At 45.7% G+C, this 18264-nt stretch overlaps 1 protein-coding gene across 1 annotated transcript in view; it reads left to right on the top strand.

The window, feature by feature from the left end:
- SLC9A8 (solute carrier family 9 member A8) overlaps nt 1-18264 on the top strand; it is a 71080-nt gene that overhangs the window by 37230 nt on the left and 15586 nt on the right. The window contains exons 8-10 of the mRNA XM_069750816.1: nt 14244-14387; nt 17007-17145; nt 18151-18256. Of these exons, the coding sequence (XP_069606917.1) occupies nt 14244-14387; nt 17007-17145; nt 18151-18256 (389 nt within the window). The remainder of the gene's footprint in view (nt 1-14243; nt 14388-17006; nt 17146-18150; nt 18257-18264) is intronic.

The raw sequence follows: 18264 nt of genomic DNA, 5'->3' as shown, positions 1-18264 counted from the left end.
GCAAGCGAATCATATTGTCCAGCTCGAAAAAAGCATTTATACCAATAGGAATAGGATGGGGTTTTTTCAAAAGCTATGGCAGCCATGGCTAGATGGGAATAATTGAGGGGTTGTGGTAAACAATGTTAATGATGTAATATGTCTGTAATAGGGAAGATCTTCTTCTCTTTGAGAGTTTGGTATGGTTGGGGTTGGTTCTCTGAGGGGGGGGAGGGGTATATTTTCCTGTTAATCAAAAAACACGAATGTAATTTGCTATATAAGTGGATACCATTTATTATGCTCAATAAAAATCTATCTGATTTAAAAAAAAAAGAATGGGGCGACGGATTCCTTTTCAGGGTCTGCTTTCCCCTGAACCATCAACAGGCGAGCACGGTGAGTATAACTCCCTGTACCTCTCCTGCGACGTTTGGGACACGCCTAATCTACGCTAGGGCGACGGTTCCTATGCGATCTAGATCTCCCCCTGTAAGATGGCGAGCACATAGAGTATACCCCTTATGTGCATCTCCCGGGCTCCACCACACTCAAGCCCTCACCTTGGCGTCATGAAGTCCCCACAGTAGCCGTAAGCCCCCTACGGCAGGCACATCCGTAAGTCTCCTGCGGCAGACACAGCTGTAATTCCCCTGAAAAGGCAAGAACACATCAGGACGCTCTCCATCCCCGGCATAGGGAGGATCAATTGAGGTGGTTCCTCCTCGGTGAGTACTACCCTTCCTCACACTGCTAGCATGGGAAGATGCGGTCCAGGTCCCTGGAAAGAGGTACCGCTGGCTAGATACCAGTGGCGATCGTTAGGCGCGGCAGCGCGGCCCCCGGCGCGCTCCGCCGGCCAGCTTCACTAATTTAGTCCCCAGCTTCTGCAGCCGGACTAGGCCGCAATTCAAAAATCCCGCCCACCGCCGGAGCCCCGCCCACTACTCAGGCGCTTCTTACTCTCAACGAGAAAAGCCCTGCAAATCTTGGGCGCCATCTTGGGACTCCACTTCTGCAGGGAAATAAAGCCGAAAACTCTACCTTCCCTCTCTTCCTCCCCGGGGACACCAGCACAGGACCGTGGGTAAGCTGCTCCACTCTATAGGGAAAAGCTTAACCCCTTCTCTGCACCCATAGCCCTGCTATTAGCAGTTTACTGGAGAATAGACATACACTATGTCTCAATCGAAGGAGGCTAAAAGGGGCAATAAAAAGCACACTGTGTTTTTTACCTCATGTGCCACTTGTAATTCTGCGTTGCCAAGTGCCCACAATACCCCTCTGTGCCAGAACTGTGACCCAGCCTGTGCACAGACGCCTCCTGCCTCCACCTCCAATGTCTCCACCGACCCCGTCGAGCCTAACCTTTTTGAGTGGGCCGCGTCCTTGTCACGCTCTATGGATTCCTTGGTCAAGGCATTGGACTCTTTCCGAGGGTCCTCCTTAAGCCAGAACTCACCTCCGTCGGCTGTTACGGAATCTGGCGCCGATGCGGGGCCGTCCGACCACAGAGGGGGGAAACGTACTACGGGAATCTCGGGTGCCAGGAAAAGAACCCTTCCCTCATCTCCCGTCCATGCTCGAGCTTCAGTATCTGTGAGCTCATCTTCTCGCTCCCCCGAGGGTCGCAGCGTACATGACTCAGAATACAAGTCGGAGGAATCTTTAACCCAAGACTCCTCTATTGGTCAGTAGACACTTGACTCCCTTATTGAGGCAGTCAACAAAACACTAATAGTGGACGAGGAATCGGTGTCCACTTAGGAACACGTTGTGTCTTTTAAAAAGACTAAACGCGTTCAAAAGATATTTGCTAATCACCCTGAGTTTCAGGACATTGTCCAAAAGCACAGGGAACACCCGGAGAAGCGATTTACGGCTCAAATGGCCACGGAAGCTAAATATCCTCTCTCCAAGGATCTGATGGAGTTGCTTCTCTCTCCTTCTGTGGATCCTGCCGTATTGCGACTCGCATCCAAAACAGTCTTATCTCTGTCCGACGGTTCATCAGTCAAAAATCCTTCTGACCGTCAAATTGACTAGCTTGCTCAAAAACAAAGTGAATGGCCGACAGCACATCTGACAAAAAATTAGCAGGAAAAAGGGCGACGGATGCCCGTCCTATATCCACTGGACCCAAGTGGAAGAGTACATACCATAGGTTGAAGTGAAGGACAGCATCCAGTCAAGGTGAAAAAATCCTCTTTATTGTGCCATAACATGCTTGAGAAAGACCCTTTGGGTTGAAAAGTCGCAGTTATGGCACAAAAAAGAGGATGGCTAAGGCAATGATTGCCTGGGCAGAGGTGTTAACCTCTACCGTCCACGGCAGTAATCTTCCCCCGGAGGCAGCCAGACTAGCTAACCAGATAGCTCAGGCCAGAGATTTCGTAGTTAACGCTTCCATAGATGCGGCTAATTGCGCTGTGCAAGCGGCTGCAAACGCAATCTCCATCAGGAGGGCCTTATGGCTCCGTGATTGGCGAGCAGATTCTGCTTCTAAAAAGTCGCTGACTTCTTTACCTTACCAATCTGGTTGTTTATTTGTGGAGAAACTAGACCAAATCATCTCTGATGCTACCGGAGGGAAGAGTAAATTTCTTCCTCAGCAAAAACCTGCCCGGCCTTTTCGGAATCAGCAGCCGTTTCTATTCCGGTCCTTTCGTAACAACTCCAGTTGGTCCTCCTCCTCCACTGGTTCGGACGGCGGGAAAACAGAAATCCCCAGGTCTCATACAGACCAAATCGTTCCTGGAAACCCAGACCGAGACCTTCTGGCCCTAAGGCATCCGCATCCCTTAAACCTTCTATACAATGACTCGTTGTCGTGTCCGGTGGACACCGACAAAGTAGGCGGACGCCTTCTTTCATTCCATCAAAATTGGCTCTCGGTCGTTCACGACGAGTGGGTCAGAGAGCTCGTGTCTTCCGGATACAAAATCGAGTTTTCTTTCATCCCCCCTCCGCGCTTCTTCCAGTCTTCTCCCCCCAAAGCAAGGGCTTCACATTTTCTTCAGGCCATACAGGCGCTTCAAAGGGACAGTGTCATCATTCCGGTCCCTCGAGACCAAAGGTTCAAGGGGTTTTACTCCAAACTATTCGTGGTTGGGAAGGATGGGACCCTACGGCCCATACTGGACCTCAAACTGCTAAACAAGTTCGTACAGCTCCGACACTTCAGGATGGACTCGCTCCGTTCCGTTGTCGCGTCCCTGGAAAAAGGAGAGTTCCTGGCATCCATAGACATCAAGGATGCTTATCTACATATTCCAATTTTTCCCTCTCATCAGCAGTTCCTGCGCTTCGCAGTCCAAGAAGAACACTTCCAGTTTGTGGCCTTGCCCTTCGGACTCGCCACTGCCCCAGAGTCTTCACAAAGGTCATGGAGGCTGTCATAGCCATTCTTCACGCTCGGGGAGTGGTAGTCCTTCCGTATCTGGACAACCTTTTAATCAAGGGTCCGTCCCATTCTGCCTGCGAGGAGTCTGTAAGTATCACTGTGGATTCTCTTTCTCGCCTGGGTTGGAAAATCAACTTCGAGATATCATCTCCAGTGCTGGCTCAGCAAATCTGCTTCCTAGGCATGATTTTGGACTCTTCCCGCGGGTTAGTCATTCTCCCTCCAGAGAAGGTCTTGTCCTTACAACAGGGAGCGCACAGGCTCTCCCGCCCAGTCCCTCATTCCATTCACTTTGCGATGCGCATCCTCGGGAAAATGGTTGCGGCGATGGAAGCCGTTCCGTTTGCGCAGTTCCATCTCCGTCCCCTGCAACAGGCGCTGCTGTTAGCCTGGGACAGGAGTCTGTTTACCCTCGACCGATGTTTTCGCTTGCCCCCACAGGTCAGGCAGACCCTCAGGTGGTGGACGCTTCATTCTTCCCTGAACCAAGGGAAGTCCTTTCTCCCAGTGCGCTGGTTAGTGGTGACCACCGATGCCAGCCATTTCGACTGGGGTGCAGTTTTCAGTCACCACACGGCACAAGGTCGTTGGTCCACGAGAGAGTCGCGTCTTCCAATCAATATCTTGGAGATTCGAGCGATCACACTTGCCTTAAGCAACTTTCACCATCTTCTCGCAGGCCATCCCATCAGAATCCAATCCGACAACGCCACGTATATCAACCGGCAAGGGGGAACCCGCAGCAGGACAGCCATGCTCAAAGTCTCCCACATCCTGCGCTGGGCCGAGACCAATCACTCGCTCATCTCGGCGATCCACATACCGGGTGTGGAGAATTGGGAAGCGGACTTCCTCAGTCGCCAAGGTCTTGCCTCGGGTGAGTGGTCTCTCCATCTGGAAGTCTTCTAGCAGATTTGTCTTCGCTGTGGGACGCCGGATGTGGATCTCATGGCCTCGAGGCTCAACAACTAGGTTCCCTAGTTCATTGCTCGATCCCGCGATCCTTGCGCCATCGGGGCAGATGCGCCGCTTCTGTTGTGGCATCGGTTCCAGCTGCCATACATATTTCCGCCTCTTCCTCTGCTCCCGAGAGTCATCAAGAAGATCAGGGCAGAGTGGAGACCGGTAATCCTCGTCGCGCTTGACTGGCCGCACCGAGCATGGTACGCGGAACTCGTCCAAATGGTCGCTGATGTTCCCTGGCGGCTTCCAGATCGCAGGGATCTCCTCCCACAGAGCCTGATTTGCCACCAGCACTCCGGGGCTCTGTCTTTGATGGCGTGGCCGTTGAATCCTGGATTTTAGCCCAAGCCGGATTCTCTCCAGGGGTTTCTTCTACCGTGATTCGCGCTAGGAAACCCGAATCCATGCGCATTTATCATCGTACCTGGAGCATCTTCTTTTCATGGTGCAATGCCCATGGACGTTCTCCTCTGGTGTTTTCCGTTCCGTCCATTCTGGAGTTTCTCCAATCAGGTTTAGAGTCAGGCCTTGCCCTCAGCTCGCTCAAGGGACAAGTGTCCGCATTGTCTGTTCTATTTCAACGAAAGATCGCTTCCAGACTGCTGGTTAAGACGTTCATCCAGGGAGTCTCCCGGGTGGTTTCTCCCTATAGAATGCCTTTGGCTTCATCGGATCTTAACTTGGTTCTCGGAGTTCTTCAGGAGGCCCCTTTCGAACCATTGCAGGACATCTCTCACCCTCCTTTCATGGAAGGTGGTCTTTCTCGTGGCGACTACGTCAATCAGGAGAGTTTCTGAGTTGGCGGCCCTCTCAAGCCGACCCCCTTTTCTGATTTTTCACCCAGACAAGGTAGTCTTGAGAACCTCTCCCTCTTTCCTACCTAAAGTCGTCTCCTTCTTTCATCTAAATGAAGATATTGTCTTGCCGTCATTCTGTCCGGCGCCAACCCATCGTATCGAGAAAGCTCTCCATACTCTCGATGTGGTTAGAGCTCTTCAGCGGTACATATCTCACACTGCTCCCTTCCGTAAGTCGGATGTCTTGTTCGTGCTTCCGGAGGGACATAGGAAAGGTCTACCTGCCTCAAAGGCCACTCTAGCCAAGTGGATTCGCTCCACTGTTCAGGAATCCTACCGCGCCAGGAATGCCTCTGTCCCAGCAGGGATTAAGGCGCATTCGACTCGGTCCGTCGGTGCTTCTTGGGCCATTCGGCACCAGGTTTCAGCACAACAGCTTTGTAAAGCTGCGACTTGGTCCAGTCTGCATACTTTCACGAAGCACTATCACGTTCATACCCAGGCTTTGGCAGTCGCTGCCCTTGGCAGGCACATTCTGCAGACAGCGGTACCGCAGTAAGCCAGGGGTACAGAGACGTTTGCTGTGCATAGACCTCCATTATTAACGCATGCCGACGCAATGGTACCATGCCAAAAGAGATTTTGGGCATCAGCGTTAGTGCCATTCGTGTAACAGATCAGATGCGCTAACGCGATGTGAACCTAGACTAAGAAGTACTGTATAGCCACGTTTGGGGTATTTCCCATTCAGCCGAAATTGTGTGACACGTTTGTTGTCAGTTTTACTCATTTAGCCATGTGAAAATGTAAAATGTTTGGTGGTAAAAATGTAATCATTTTTCTTCACTTCCCAATGGTATAAAATTCTATGATGGTGGTGTCAGTATGATCACTGCACCCTTAGATGAATTAATTGAGAGATTTAGTTTGTAAAATGTAGACATTTATGAGGGGTTCTTCTGTATTGGCACCTCAGGGGCTCTCCCAGTGGGTCATGGCACCCACAAATCATAACAGCCAAATCTGCACTACAATATAGCACTTCCTTTTTGAGCTTTGCACTGTGCCCGAAAAGTAGTTGCCGAATACATGTAGGGTATTGGCGCACTCAGGAGAAATTGTATAAAAACTGTGAGGTCCATTTTTTTTGTTTAAATCATGTTTATTGAGTGAAGCAAGAAGAATAAAAGTAAACGATACAATCTAGTATATCAGCAGGATACCAGGTAAAATTACATGTTAGTCAAGAAATGCATTACAACAACATCATGTATCTTGCACTTAACATTCTGAAAAATAATACTACTGATTGGTATTATAATATGTTGACAATAAAGAACAATTGAAGTGATTAATAACCTATATTAATTCTCATTGTGATTATTCAATAATCATAATGCATATTCAAGCTAAAGGAGGGGTGGAAGACAAACAAAGAGATTAGGATAAAGAAGAGAATGGGGGGTAGAAAAAAGAGGAGAGGATTGGGTAGGGTAATGGGGTAGGTTGGGGAAAGGTGTGGCTATCATCCCATCCTAGCGGTCAGGACGCGGACTAATGGATGATCTAGTGGTAAACGAGAGCGAGTCATGCACTACATCAGGCTTCAGAAATCCAGAGATCCAGGTCAGGGGTGTGAGGTCCATTTTTTTCCTACTAACCCTTATAAAAAATTAAAAATTTGGGGCTAAAACAACATTTTAGCAGTAAAAATGTATTTCTTCTTTCTTCACCACCCAATGGTGTAAAATTCTGTGAGGCACCTGTGGTATCAACATGGTTACTGCATCCCTAGATAAACTCATTGAGAGGTGTAGTTTCTAAAATGAGGTCACTTATGGGGGGTCTCTGCTGTTCTGGGACCTCAGAAACTCTTCCAGTATGACATGGCACCCTCAACCTATTCCAGCAAAATCTGATCTACAATGTGGCGCTTCTTCCTTTCTGAGCTTTCCACTGTGCCTCAAAAGTAGTTTTAGATCACATATGGGGTATTGGCATACTAAAAAGAAATTGCATAACAAATTGTATCTATTTTTTCCTATTATGCCTTTTGAAAATTAAAAACTTGGGGCCAAAGCAACATTTAGTGGAAAAAATTTTAATTTTCCATTGAGTCAGCCCAATGTTATACAATTCTGTGAATCGCCTAAGGGTTAAAAATGCTCACTACATGCCTAAATGAATTCCTCAAGAGGTATAGTTCCCAAAATGGGACCACTTGTGGGCGTTTCTGCTGTTTTAGCAAATGCGACATGGCAGAATTTAATTAGCGCTCCCTACCTTCCGAGCCCTGCCACACGCCCAAGCAGTAGTTTCCTACCACATGTAGGGTATCTACGTACACACCGAAGAAATTGCACAACATAGTTTGGGGTCCATTTTCTCCTGTTACACTTATGAAAAGGAAAAATCTGGGGCTACAGCAACATTTGTGCAGGAAAAAAAATATTTTTTCTCATGGCACAACGCTATAAAATTCTGTGAAGCACCTGGTGATCCCACCCATCTAGATACATTTCTTGAGGGATGTAGTTTCCAAAATGGGGTCACCTGTGGGGGGAGTGTTTCCGCTGTTTAAGCACATCAGTGGCTCTCCAAACACGACATGGTGTCTGCTACCTATTCCAGCCATCTTTGGCAAAACTCAAACAGTGCCCTTCCTTTCCGAACCATGCCATGCTCCCAAACAGTAGATTTTTACCACATGTGGGGTTTTTCTGTACCTAGGAGAAATTGCACAGAAAATTATATGGTCCATTTTCTCCTGTTACTAGTGTTGAGCATTCCGATACCGCAAGTATCGGGTATCGGCCGATACTTGCGGTATCGGAATTCCGATACCGAGATCCGATATTTTTGTGATATCGGGTATCGGTATCGAATCAATAGGGATGTGTAAAATAAAGAATTAAAATAAAAAATATTGATATGCTCACCTCTCCGGCGGCCCCTGGACTTCACACTGCTAACCGGGAGGCTTCTTTGTTTAAAAAGCGCGCCTTTCGGACCTGTGAATGACGTCCCGGCTTCTGATTGGTCGCGTGCCGCCCATGTGACCGGCACGCGACCAATCAGAGGCCGCGACGTAATTCGCAGGTCCTCAATTCCTAGAATTAGCAGTTTTGTGAATGAGAATGACGTCGCGGCTTCTGATTGGCCGCGTGCCGGTCACATGGGCGGCACGCGGCCAATCAGAAGCCGCGACGTCATTCTCATTCACAAAACTGCTAATTCTAGGAATTGAGGACCTGCGAATGACGTCGCGGCCTCTGATTGGTCGCGTGCCGGTCACATGGGCGGCACGCGACCAATCAGAAGCCGGGACGTCATTCACAGGTCCGAAAGGCGCGCTTTTTAAACAAAGAAGCCTCCCGGTTAGCAGCGTGAAGTCCAGGGGCCGCCGGAGAGGTGAGCATATCAATATTTTTTATTTTAATTCTTTATTTTACACATCCCTATGGATCCCAGGGCCTGAAGGAGAGTTTCCTCTCCTTCAGACCCTGGGAACCATGAGAATACCTTCCGATACTTGATGTCCCATTGACTTGTATTGGTATCGGATATCGGTATCGGCGATATCCGATATTTTTCGGGTATCGGCCGATACTATCCGATACCGATACTTTCAAGTATCGGACGGTATCGCTCAACACTACCTGTTACCTTTTTGAAAATGCTAAATTTGGGGCTAAATTAATATTTTGGTTGGGTGAAAAAACTAAGATTTTCATTTTTTCCTTCCACATTGCTTTAATTCTGGTGAAGCTTCTAAAGGTTTACTAAACTTCTTGAATGGGGTTTTGAGCACGTTGAGGGGTGCAGTTTTTAAAATGCTGTGGGTATTTTCTATCACATACACCCTGCAAAGTCACTTCAAACGTGATGTGGTCCCTAAAATAATGGTCTTATACATTTTCTGGAAAAATTAGACATTGCTGAAAAACTTTTAACCCTTCTAACTTCCTTAAAAAAAAAAAAAAAAAAGTTTAAAAAATGATGCAGCTGTAAAGTAGACGTGTGATAAATGTTTTTTTTTTAGCTATTTTGTGTGGAATAACCATCTGTGCATAAAAATGTAAAGATTGACAATTGCCAAAAAATTAAAATTTTGTCAAAATTGTTGATATTTTTACAACCGTATTGACCTAAATTTACCACTAATATGAAGTACGGTATGTCACGAAAATCTGTCTCGAAATCACTGGGTTCTGTGGAAGCGTACCAGAATTGCTACCACATAAAATTACACTGGTCGGAATTGAAAAAATGACCATAAAGGTGAAAACAGGTTGGGGGTTAAGGGAAACGCATTGACAGCCGGGTTGGTCTCTGACCGCCCAGTCACGGACTGTGCACATGTCGGGTTACTGCCTATTGGTCTTGTCCATACTATTACATCCGGAATGCCGGGTAAGGGCAGCCACAAGGTCAAACGCCATATTTTCTCTGGACTTGAGACCAGGTATTGGTAAGTGTTCTATCTTCCTGTGATATCTTTGGGATTGACGTTCTTTTCTGTGAATTGAGCTGTGATACCAGGAACAGTCCATTGTCGGGGACTGCAGTCGTGGTTAGTTTGTTTTTTTTGTCTCCAACCCTGGATTACCCATGTACATTTTTATTGGGGTCATTTTTACAAACGGCAGTCTGGGAAAACAACTTAACGTTTTAGGCTACTTTCACACTAGCGTCGTACGACGCACGTCGCAATGCGTCGTTTTGCAGAAAAAAACGCATCCTGCAAAGTTGTCTGCAGGATGCATTTTTTCTCCATAGGCTTGTATTAGCGACGCATTGCCACACGTCGCAACCGTCGTGTTGCGTCGGACCATCGGCACCAAAAAACGTTACAAGCAACGTTTTTTGGTGCGTTGTGTCCGCCATTTCCGACCGCGCATGCATGGCCGGAACTCCGCCCCCTCCCCGCAACTCACAATGGGGCAGCGGATGCGTTGTAATAATGCATCCGCTGCCCCCGTTGTGCTGCGTTTTGACAGGATGCGTCGGAACGTCGGCCCGACGCACTGCGACGGGCCGACGCTAGTGTGAAAGTAGCCTTATGGAAGTTTTTTTTTTTTCCTGCTTTTTTTTTTTTTTCAATTGCGTGAAATTGTGTAGTACAATAAAAGGCAATCTACATCCAGTGCTGCTTTTTTAGTGCCTTTTTTCAGAAACTTTGGTGTAAATGTTTGGGCAAGTGCAGGTGCCTCTAGCTTGTTCTGGGTATGGAGCTTTTTTTTTTTTGTTTTCTTTTTTTTTTTCTTTTAAATCCACCCTTCGAAGGAGTTTACATAGGAATTGAAAAATGCAAGTTATACCGTGGGGCAAAAAAGTATTTAGTCAGTCAGCAATAGTGCAAGTTCCACCACTTAAAAAGATGAGAGGCGTCTGTAATTTACATCATAGGTAGACCTCAACTATGGGAGACAAACTGAGAAAAAAAAAATCCAGAAAATCACATTGTCTGTTTTTTTATCATTTTATTTGCATATTATGGTGGAAAATAAGTATTTGGTCAGAAACAAACAATCAAGATTTCTGGCTCTCACAGACCTGTAACTTCTTCTTTAAGAGTCTCCTCTTTCCTCCACTCATTACCTGTAGTAATGGCACCTGTTTAAACTTGTTATCAGTATAAAAAGACACCTGTGCACACCCTCAAACAGTCTGACTCCAAAATCCACTATGGTGAAGACCAAAGAGCTGTCAAAGGACACCAGAAACAAAATTGTAGCCCTGCACCAGGCTGGGAAGACTGAATCTGCAATAGCCAACCAGCTTGGAGTGAAGAAATCAACAGTGGGAGCAATAATTAGAAAATGGAAGACATACAAGACCACTGATAATCTCCCTCGATCTGGGGCTCCACGCAAAATCCCACCCCGTGGGGTCAGAATGATCACAAGAACGGTGAGCAAAAATCCCAGAACCACGCGGGGGGACCTAGTGAATGAACTGCAGAGAGCTGGGACCAATGTAACAAGGCCTACCATAAGTAACACACTACGCCACCATGGACTCAGATCCTGCAGTGCCAGACGTGTCCCACTGCTTAAGCCAGTACATGTCCGGGCCCGTCTGAAGTTTGCTAGAGAGCATTTGGATGATCCAGAGGAGTTTTGGGAGAATGTCCTATGGTCTGATGAAACCAAACTGGAACTGTTTGGTAGAAACACAACTTGTCGTGTTTGGAGGAAAAAGAATACTGAGTTGCATCCATCAAACACCATACCTACTGTAAAGCATGGTGGTGGAAACATCATGCTTTGGGGCTGTTTCTCTGCAAAGGGGCCAGGACGACTGATCCGGGTACATGAAAGAATGAATGGGGCCATGTATCGTGAGATTTTGAGTGCAAACCTCCTTCCATCAGCAAGGGCATTGAAGATGAAACGTGGCTGGGTCTTTCAACATGACAATGATCCAAAGCACACCGCCAGGGCAACGAAGGAGTGGCTTCGTAAGAAGCATTTCAAGGTCCTGGAGTGGCCTAGCCAGTCTCCAGATCTCAACCCTATAGAAAACCTTTGGAGGGAGTTGAAAGTCTGTGTTGCCAAGCGAAAAGCCAAAAACATCACTGCTCTAGAGGAGATCTGCATGGAGGAATGGGCCAACATACCAACAACAGTGTGTGGCAACCTTGTGAAGACTTACAGAAAACGTTTGACCTCTGTCATTGCCAACAAAGGATATATTACAAAGTATTGAGATGAAATTTTGTTTCTGACCAAATACTTATTTTCCACCATAATATGCAAATAAATTGTTAAAAAAACAGACAATGTGATTTTCTGGATTTTTTTTTCTCAGTTTGTCTCCCATAGTTGAGGTCTACCTATGATGTAAATTACAGACGCCTCTCATCTTTTTAAGTGGTGGAACTTGCACTATTGCTGACTGACTAAATACTTTTTTGCCCCACTGTAAATGAGATGAATATAAACAAATGCTAATATTAACCTCATGTAAGACTAGTGTGACAATTAAAGGTTAACCTTGGGGGTGGAACGAGGAAGAGCTCAGAGCGTCAGGACACTGTGCAATATGTCATGAAGAAAGAGACTACATAATAATTAGAGATGAGGAAATCGATTCCCAGGATCGTGGTCCATTGACCACTGTGCTCAGCGCCTCAACAATGACATCACTTCTGACCTGCAAATCAGAGCAGGTTCCTATTGCTTATTTTGGTGTAGACACCTATAGAAACTAAGGAAGACAGGGCTAAAGAGAAGCTGTATGGATGATGGGAGTGATGTTCAGTGATTGATTACTAAACTGCGTTGTATCTGGAGATGATGCTGGGACTTCTGTCTGCAGCAAATTATCACAGTTCCCCATTTAATTATATGTAGGCTGCAAGGTCCGAGCAGAAGATACCGCAATCATTGCCTCAACAGTCACTGCCGGGAGGAAATATAGAAATCCTGGAAATATCTCGTCTATATAAAATTTATTTGGCATAAGATACATTATCCTGATAAATGACTTCAGCACAGGGCAAAAATGAGTTGTTTTTCTGCAGTAAATGCAACTCGGTGATTTGGCCAGCAAACAGTCTGGATTTCTACCCAATTGAAAATTAAAAAATAGGGAGGAATTTGAAAGGAACATATAGGCAAGTTTTTGCTAAGTAATCTGAGAGCATCATAATGTAGGAGCGGTGACCCTGATTCCAGTGATGTGCCACTTAATAGGCTATGTTAATAAAATCAGTGTTTCACACTTTTTTAAGTATTTACCGTAATTCCACATGTGTTAATTAATAGTTTTGATGCCTTCAGTGTGAATGTTCAATTTTCATAGTCATGAAGATACAGAAACATCTTTAAATGAGGTGTGTCCAAACTTTTGGTCTGTACTGTATATGGAAGCCGTGTGCTCTCATAAGACTAGGTTCAGATTGCGTTAAAGCAGCCCGTTCAACACATGCGTTAAACGGGCTGCGTTAACACAAGTGCCGCAATGTGATCGCGCTAGTGCAGATAGAGCTAGCAGATGCTCTATCTGCGCTAGCGGTGACGGACCCGGAAACGCTGCAGCCCGCGTCCCAGAGTCCGTCACTCAATGACGGCACATCGCTAACGCACGCCCACAATGATGACGATGCGTCCGACATAGGACTTAATGGCGGCGTTAACGGACTGCGCTATACCACGGTGTAACATAGTCCGTCTAACGGACTGCCTATAACGTAATGTAAACCCAGCCTTATACGGAGCTGAACCTACTTTATTTAGTGCAAATGCCGACTTTGTTCACAGCTAGATAGCGCCGATCGCATTGGTTTAACCTAATACATGCCACTGTCAAAAATGACAGCGGAATTTAGAAGGCTTCAAACATGGCAGCCATCACTTTTGAAGACCATTGGCTCCCAAACAACGCGATTGTGGGTAGCTGATCAGTTATTATGGCTACTGGCAGTCTCTGTGTCTGGCATGTATGAACTTGCTGTAGCTGGGTTTCATTAATCCTCTATCTCTCACAGTAATATCGCAAATGCAAGTCACCTTAAAGTTCTTATTGAAAAAAAAAAATCGCTTTAATTTTTTTTCCCACATATTGAGAAAAAAATATATAAAATCTTAAATCAAACAACCGTTTTCCAAAAACTAAATGGCAAAATGTAAATATCATGGTATACCATGCTTGTTATAAGCTAATGTAATTTCTAAATATTTATCCTATACGGTTAACGCCAACACTGAAAAGAAGACAATCGAAACGCCAGAATTGGTTTTTTGCTTCCGCACGTCCACCCAAAAATTGCAGTAAAAATCCATCAGAACATTATATGCACCCCAAAATTGAATCCATAACAAAATTTCAGCTTGGTACGCATAAAACAAGCCTTCACATCGGTCCATTCATAGAAAAAAGTGACTGGTCTCACAAAATGGCGACAAGAAGTCACATATTCACACAACCATACCCACAATTTTATATCCACGCGTAGTTTACAGCTGCGCTGTGAAAGACAGAATAGAACGGTGTCTTATTCTATGTGTCATGAAATAAGGTCGAGGGGTCTGGGAAGTGAATTTGGGGTGGCTTGAGGGGGAGACTGACGCGTTACTCTGCTATTTTTCTGCCAGCTTTGCCTTTGGATCACTAATCTCTGCTGTGGATCCCGTTGCAACAATCGCCATATTTAATGCTCTGAATGTGGATCCTGTGCTGAACATGTTGGTGTTTGGAGAAAGCATCCTAAATGACGCCGTCTCCATTGTCCTGACCAAGTAGGTTTTACTGACACGAGTGTTGTGATCTTCATGTTACAATCTGGCAGAATGCTCCTACATAGCCTGACCCTTATCTCCATACGTGACCTTTCATACACTGGTTGCTACAGTTCTTCATATAATACTGTTCATACAGACTCCTCAGTGTAGTTTAGCAATTATTATTATTTATTATTATAGCACCGTTTATTCCTTGGCGCTTTACATGTGAGGAGGGGTATACATAATAAAAACAAGTACAATAATCTTGAACAATACAAGTCACAACTGGTACAGGAGGAGAGAGGACCCTGCCCGCGAGCACTCACAATCTACAATTCATACATTCCTCATACACACCAGGTCCTGCTCTGATTACAGACCTCTCACAATCTACTTCTGCTCATCATATATCCTTCATACAGTCTGCCTTGGCTTCCAGACCTCACACAGACTACTCCTGCTTCTCAGACGGCTCCTATACACTGCCTTCTCCTGCTAAGCATACAAGACTCTTCATTCAGTCTGTTCTTCATACAGGTCTCATGCACAGTCTTCTTAGGCTACGTTCACATTTGCGTTCTGCCGGGCTGCGTCAGGCGCAGCCGCTGCGACGCATGCGCCATGCGCCCCTATATTTAACATGGGGGGTGCATGGACATGCGTTGTGCTGCGTTTTGCGACGCATGCGTTTTTTTTGCCGCAAGCGTTGGGCGCAGAAAACGCAGCAAGTTGCATTTATTTTGCGTCCAAATTTCGGCAAAAAAGGACGCATGCGTCACAAAACGCTGCGTTTTAGCGTGCGTTTTGTTGCGTTTTTGTTGCGTCTCAGACGCAACATCGCACAACGCAAATGTGAATGTAGCCTTACAGACTTCATACATCCTCTATTATTATTAAATCAGAAAAATGTCCTTGGTAAGAAAAATATTTAGAATTGAGAGTCCTCAGTGGTTGATACCTTTTAATGGCTAACAGAAAAGATGGTAACAAATTGCAAGCTTTCGAGACTACATACGTCTCTTCATCAGGCAAAGACTAAAAGAAATTCTGGTAAGGCCGGAGTCCCACTACAGCGAGATTCGGCCGAGTCTCGCAGGTTAACCCAGCTCTGGCACGGGCACTCCGGAGCGGAGCGTGCGGCTCCATGTATTGCTATGTGGCCGCACGCTCCGCTCTGGAGTGCCAGAGCTTGGGTTTAACCTGCGAGACTCGGCCGTATCTCACTGTGTGTGATCCCAGCCTAAGAAAGGCACTTCATAATAGATATATCAACAAATCCCCAAACATAAGTTAAATGTGGGGAGACAAGGAAGACATCCAAAAAATTAGATAAAACTTAATGTTATTTAAATATGTAGTAAAAACATATACTAAAAAAACAAAATGCTGTAAAGGGACGCGGAACAATGGTGGAGAAATGTCCTGAATAGCAAATAGTTATGGGGTGAAAAATTTCAATACCTCCCCTTAGCAAAATAACAAAATAATTAAACTATACCAATGGCTCAGAACATGGTTATAATCCTCCAAAAAACATCCTCACTGTGGGGCCAACCATAATAAAAAATTACACCATATAATATGAGACAAGAAAATATATTGGGTACCTCCTTATGAGGACATGGAAAGGCTGAGTAGAAAAATAACCAATAGTATTAGCTCCAATAGTGCAGTGCTGTCAGACAGGTACCAATCTTGTCAAAGGGTAAATGGAATAAATAATTACTACCTATGAGCTATAAGTCAGCCACCGGAGGTGTGCTCGACGTCCCTTCACCCTGACGTGCGCTTTGCCGCTAGCTTCTTCAGGGGGCATGGAATTTTTTGGATCTCTTCTTTGTCTCCCCACATTTACCTTATGTTTGTGGTTTAGTTGCTAAACTGTTATGAGAACTGTATGAAGAGTAGGAGCAGTGTGCTCGCTATACAGATCTGATCTACAAACTGCTTCTGGCCTTTATATATTCCTCATAACAGTTTATCCCACTCTTCATTTGAATTCTCTCATACAATTTGCTCCTTCTTTTCATACAGTGCAAACACACAGCCTGACCCTTCATTTTGTACATCACCCTTCAAACGCAGCCTGCTTCTGCTTTTCACACAAGACCCTTCGTACAAAGTCTGCTAATGCTCTACCCACAAAACCCCTCAAACACAATCTGCACTTTCTCTTGATACAAAACCATTCATAGTTGGTCTCCTCATGCTCTTGATAGAAGACTCCTCATAAATAGTCTGCTCCTGGTCTTCATACAAGACCCTTCAAACACAGTCTCCTCCTGCTCTTGAATGAATCCCCCTATACTCTGTATCTTACTGTCTTTGATAGAAGACCCCTTATGTACAGTTTGCTCCTACTCTTTATGCTAGAGTCTCCATACATAGTCTGCTCCTTCTCTTCATACAAAGTCTGTTCCTACTGCTCATACAAGACTTTTCATACACGGTCTTTTACTCTTCATACAAGACCTTTCATACACAGTATGCTCTGCTCTTGATAGGAAACCCCTCATACTATTCAGACTGCTACTGCTTTTCATACAATATCCCTCATACATGGTGTGACCCGGATCATCAGATAGTCCTCCTACCGGGTCTGCTATTGTCTTTTATGTCTTGTCTCTTTGGCAGCACAGCAGAAGGACTTAACAGGGACCATGTATCAGAGGTGAATGGATGGCAGACCTTCCTCCAGGCTTTGGCTTACTTCCTGAAGATGTTCTTTGGTTCTGCAGCTCTTGGAACACTGACCGGTCTTATTTCTGCATTAGTATCCTCCTTCATGCTTAGGCCTCTTTCACACTTCAGTTATTTGGCGTCAGTCTAAAACCGCCATTTTCCTCAAATAACGGATCCGTCTTTTTTTTGACGGATCCGTTATTTTCCCATAGACTTGCATTAGTGACGGATTGTGACGGATGGTCGTCCGTTCCATCCGCCATGCGACGGATCCGTCGACATTTGGCGGACGTTTTCTGAAAATAGACGGACATTGGAACGTTTTTTGTCAACGCCGAAATGGCGGATCGCGACGGATCCGTCGCGTCCGCCATTCCATAGAATGGGCGCCTATGGGCGACGGATCCGCCGCAACCGTTTTTTCGGCGGATCCGTCGCCCCAATCCGTTTTTTCAATTGCGCATGCTCCAAAAAGTAGATACTTCTCCCAGACAACCCCCAAGTAACGGATCCGTCAAAAAAACGGATCCGTTAGAACCGTTTTCGCAACAATTGTGACGGATCCGTCAATCCGTCACTATGTCGGTAGTGACTGACGCCAAAAGACTGAAGTGTGAAAGAGGCCTTAGACAAACTTTTGTTATTTGTGAAAGATTTTACTTTCTTGTTAGAGACATGATATCAATCTGTTAATAGTATGTAGAGATGTATACAGAACATCTACATCCACATAAATCCAGGGCACACAGGAACCCTGTAGAGATGAACCGATACACAATTCTGTCACTCATTACTGTGATTGCTCACTAAGAAATAGATGACGTTCCAATGGCCATCTCTGGGGATGGTGTCCTTGTGGCCCTTGCTCATTGCCCTACATTCAGACAATTTTAGACTGTAACTGTATGAGCTGGTGGTGAGGACTTTTGGGCAGCAGTACCTTTGATGCTGTCTTCAGCAAGTTAGAGCCATTGTCCAGTTAGTCCTTGCCCTTTATCCTCCCTGATCAAAGGCTCATCACAGGGAAACTGTGTGAGTTATGTCTGTGCCTTTATCCCATACATCCTGGTGCCTGTTTCTCTTGACTCAGTGTCAGGTTTTGAAGCATCTCGACCTAAGGAAGACTCCGTCCCTGGAGTTTGGAATGATGATCATTTTTGCCTATCTTCCGTATGGATTGTCTGAGGGGATTTCACTATCAGGTGAGTGC

The sequence above is a fragment of the Ranitomeya imitator genome, chromosome 2 (genome assembly GCF_032444005.1).
Source record: "Ranitomeya imitator isolate aRanImi1 chromosome 2, aRanImi1.pri, whole genome shotgun sequence".
Taxonomy (NCBI): Eukaryota; Metazoa; Chordata; class Amphibia; order Anura; family Dendrobatidae; genus Ranitomeya; species Ranitomeya imitator.
This window is presented reverse-complemented; position numbering and strand designations above follow the sequence as displayed.